Source organism: Arachis ipaensis, chromosome B03, assembly GCF_000816755.2.
Source record: "Arachis ipaensis cultivar K30076 chromosome B03, Araip1.1, whole genome shotgun sequence".
NCBI classification, from domain to species: Eukaryota; Viridiplantae; Streptophyta; class Magnoliopsida; order Fabales; family Fabaceae; genus Arachis; species Arachis ipaensis.
In genome coordinates this window covers 36,203,698-36,207,710 of record NC_029787.2, presented here as the reverse complement: position 1 = coordinate 36,207,710, position 4,013 = coordinate 36,203,698, and the positions used below count along the sequence as shown (strand labels likewise).

The 4,013-nt window shown below is 36.0% G+C and overlaps 1 protein-coding gene across 2 annotated transcripts; it reads right to left on the bottom strand.

Moving 5' to 3' along the window:
• On the bottom strand, nucleotides 578–3,825 carry LOC107634380. 2 transcript variants are annotated; one of them, XM_016337899.2, is made up of 6 exons: nucleotides 3,266–3,825; nucleotides 2,523–2,604; nucleotides 2,157–2,365; nucleotides 1,928–2,058; nucleotides 1,680–1,795; nucleotides 578–1,299 (listed from the first exon to the last, which is right to left on the bottom strand). In XM_016337899.2, exons 1-5 carry the CDS (start codon nucleotides 3,694–3,696, stop codon nucleotides 1,704–1,706), a joined length of 945 nt encoding a protein of 314 aa, XP_016193385.2. In that variant the 5' UTR covers nucleotides 3,697–3,825; the 3' UTR covers nucleotides 578–1,299; nucleotides 1,680–1,703. The 2 variants fall into 2 exon arrangements, with proteins under 2 accessions (XP_016193385.2, XP_020974414.1); XM_021118755.1 differs by having other exon boundaries at nucleotides 579–1,292.

Genomic DNA, 4,013 nt, shown 5'->3' with positions numbered 1-4,013 from the left:
AGTAGAAAGAAGAATAGAAAAGGAACATTTCTTATAAAAGAAAAATAGGGATCACTTGTTGAATTAGAATTTTTTTTAATCTGTAAAAAAAAAGTCAAAATCTCAAAAAGTAAAAGATAAAAAAAATTAAAGAGGCAAAGAAAAAGAATAGAAAACATTACCTAATGTGGTGCTACAAAAGTGAAAGTGAAGAATGTAATATAATTTAAAAAAAATTATCTCTATAAAAAATTATTTTTTTTAACAAAAATTATAATTTGGGGGGAGACATTGTCCCCTTCCTTAGTGAGAGTCTCCGCCCGTGTTCACTTGGTCAAATTCCTATCTTGTCCATTATTTACAAGACTAAACGATTCAGTATCAAAATATTCGGTAAATACCTTTACCAAAATAATTCCTAGAATTCTTTACAGAACATCACATTCTTTCAACATTTGATATCAAATAATCAAATAATACCACATACTTTACCCGCACTTTTTAACAAAGCTTTTCTCGTGAAAAGCTTTTAACATTAATTTTATCTAAAACTCAAATGAGTTTCTTAAAATAAAGTATTATAATTTTTAACACACTCCACGAGTTATAATTAGCGGTACTATACGGGCATACGGCCGATCAACCTTTTCAGCGCATGTTAAAGCCCCACTTGGGGTATATCTATCTGGATTGCAGCTAGAATAATTCTCTCTGCCAGTCCCAAACAAATTAAAATAAAACAAAAATAATGCTCTGGTTCTAGGCATTATGTCACCGACTAAACGATCACTTATTATTGGGTATTTCCATCCATGTAGCAGCATCAGGGAACAAAAACCGTGGTTCAGGGTAATGGTAAATCACGGATTAAAATGTACACAGCTAGATTCCCACAAAAAATGAAATGCTATCTACAGGACAACCCGCTTGAGGCACATCTTTCAGTATAATGTTTTATACATTTCCTCGTGCATTCCTAATGGGGGATAGTAAGTGAAGTATACTTGAGAAATAAAAGGACATTCAAAACCCTATCAACATGGATCCAAGTAGTCTTGCATTTTCCAAATCGTCCATTATGGCAAAAGAACGGGAGCTATTATGTTTGCATGCTTATTGCATAATCCTACCAAAGAGAAACCGTAGTAACAGATTACAAGTAGTAAATCATAGAAACTATACACTTCTTCTCAAGGCTGATCTCATTTTCTACTGTCACACTCGCTCGAGCCATTCCCACGGTCAGACTGGTAAAGCAATTTGACTTAGAGGCTTGATCCGTCTCTGACAATATTCATTTTCAAGTTGTGCCGCTGAAATCTAAAAGAAAATAAAAATATGATGGATCAATGTATAAACAGGTCGAGAAGCTATGCTAATAGAACAAAATTTTAATCCGTACCACTTCTATCTGCTAGGTGTGTAACTGCTTATTGATGTTACAAGTTTGACTTTCCCATATTTGTGCCTCTATTTAAGAAGCATATATATACTTATCCAGGAACGCTGGTTAAAGGGGAATTATATGTACAGTACCAGAATAAAGGGAGTCATAAAAGAAATACGAGGAAATTAAACAGCAGCGTATTATTTAAGTAGATACAACTTTAATACAAATGATCCTCAAAGTATCTAATTAAGAATATGTCATCAATACTTGCAGTTGTCCTATGTAAAACCTAAATTTATTGAAGTCATACCTTGTCTTCCGAAAGTTTTTGAGGCTAGTTGACACTGTACTGAGGAGTATATCCTGTTAGTGTTATGAGAGCATGATCATCAACAGTACCACAAGGCAGGCCCCCATGATGGATACCTGCATTAAGTGATTAACAAAATTAACATAATGAAGATTCAACCGAAATTAGTGCATAAACAGACCACAATTTAGCAAATGCAGATGAAGTAGTTTAAAAGTCGGTACAATTTGAAAATAGCAGTTAAGTACCAGGCAGTAATAACAGTGAAGTAGTTTGGTGTAGTGTTTCACCGGATGTGTTTGTTGGCAAAATCTTAGCTGAAGCACGGTACTCTCTGGAAGAACTAGAAGTTGAAGCGCTTTCCTTGAGCTTCTCATGTCTACAAGGTCGAAATGTTCAAAATAAGATGGCATTAAAAATAACCAAGACTAAAACTAACAGAAATTGTACACGAACGGCATTTGTATGTCAACATACATTTGGTCTTTGGACGAAGAATTTAGATTATTGCATTTCATAATAGGTTTATATTTTTTAGGTCCTCTTCCTTTAAAAATTCTTAATGTCTGATTATTCTGATTTCCATAATTGTCAGGGGATCCAAATTGGTTCGTCTTCATGTATCTCTGGCCCTTGGTTTGGTTCTTCCTTTGTTGTTGATCATTACTCTTCGGAGGACTATTATCCTGAAATTAAAATATCGTAAGGTATGGTAATCATATCTAGCACCGTTCATCATCACAGTCAGGCAATAAAGTATCAGAAAATGTAGAACATTTAGTATGTAGCATGTAACAGAATTTGAAACGAAGATGCAGTAAACTATTATCAATAGTTCCTCACTTTCATGTCTTCAAACTTGTCATGCTTCCACCTCGGTTCATCTGTGCAGTTGTCCCACAATTTTATTCCAGTGACAATGCCCCTGGATGACAGCAATTATTCAAGGGGAATCCATGAACATACATATGCCACATTAAATACCGTTAATGTACTAAAATTAATGCACAATGTAGAATTATGAATTCTCGCTATTGTTTTACGGAGAACAATAAAAAAGGAGAAAAAGAGGGAGGGGGATCAACAAGAAACGAAGATCAAAGGGTTTTTGTTATCTGAGAAAAACACTGCTCAATATTATTTGAAGGCACTGAAAAGATACAATACAAATATATAATTAAATGTTAATGTAACAATATGAGAAAGAAGTTAAGTAGAATTAACATAGCTCTATTACATCTAATGCCATTCCCTACTAGTAGATCTAAACCATCATCAAAATGCATTCATAACAATAATTAGCGTTTCTCTTTAAAGAAATCAAGAAAGATTGAATTTGGTGGAAGAATCTTTGAAAATCTTAACAAGTGCGTTACAGAAACCTTTAAAAGCATGAATAGAAGCATGTGTAAGCATTTGTTTTAAAACTTGAAGCACGAAATCAAGCAGGTAATTGCAGTAATCAGATCGAGCTTGAATTCAGAGTGAAACGGTACAAACAAATTAAAGTATTTGAATAGATCATAAAATCAGAGCATAATCAATAATCGTTAGTGAAAAAGGAGAAAGAATGATGGCAAAAATACCTGCGCGTGCGGTAGCGGCGGCGGGGACTTAGAAAGCGATCGTCGTGCATGTAGAACGAACCATGCGTAGGCACGTAAGCGTCGTCGCGAACAGTAGTCTCCTTCTCTTTCTTCATAGTCACACGATGTAGAGTTTCTTGAAGCTCTTCTTCATCTCCTTGGCTCATTTCTTCGAGCTCTTCTTCGAAAACAACTTTCTCTCCAAGTTCTTGGTACCACTCCGGTGAACCTTCGCCGCCGCCGTCAGATTCATTTGGAGGATGAAGATGAGCAAAGCACGGCCGGCACTTTTCTGTGAGCCCATCGTGGCTGTATTCTTGGTCTTCATCGTCACTTGCTTCAATCCTCCGTGCCATCCACCACGGCGCTGAGACTCCATCGGCGTCGCTCTCATACTCAATCGATTTGGTTTGCTCTGAATCGTCCGCCATAGATCACAGAATGTTGCGATAGAGGTATCTCGAATCCTCTACTCTCTGAGGTTTGTGAGTACGATTTAGGAACAGAGGAAGCGAAGAGGAGCGGGTTAGAAACGTGTGAGAGGGAGGAAGGGAGTGTTGGCGCTGAATGGAGGGAAAACAGAATGTTAGTTGAGCCCGTTGGTTGTGGCCCGCGCCATAACTCATCTGAAAATTATATGGGTCTCGCTCTATTTTTCTAAGAAAATTTGTTTTAAAAGAACCTTAAAGGAGATTTAATTATTAAAAGAGACATATTTTTATTAAAATTATTTAAAAAATTGTTTAAT

Bases quoted from the DNA above. Each gene is read 5' to 3' on its own strand.
- LOC107634380 (XM_016337899.2), bottom strand. From the start codon at position 3,696: ATGGCGGACGATTCAGAGCAAACCAAATCGATTGAGTATGAGAGCGAC. The intron at 2,605-3,265 runs GTATTTTTGCCA...GCTGTCATCCAG, and splicing joins CGCCGCTACCGCACGCGCAG to GGGCATTGTCACTGGAATAA. The intron at 1,796-1,927 runs GTACTTAACTGC...CACTTAATGCAG, and splicing joins TTCACTGTTATTACTGCCTG to GTATCCATCATGGGGGCCTG.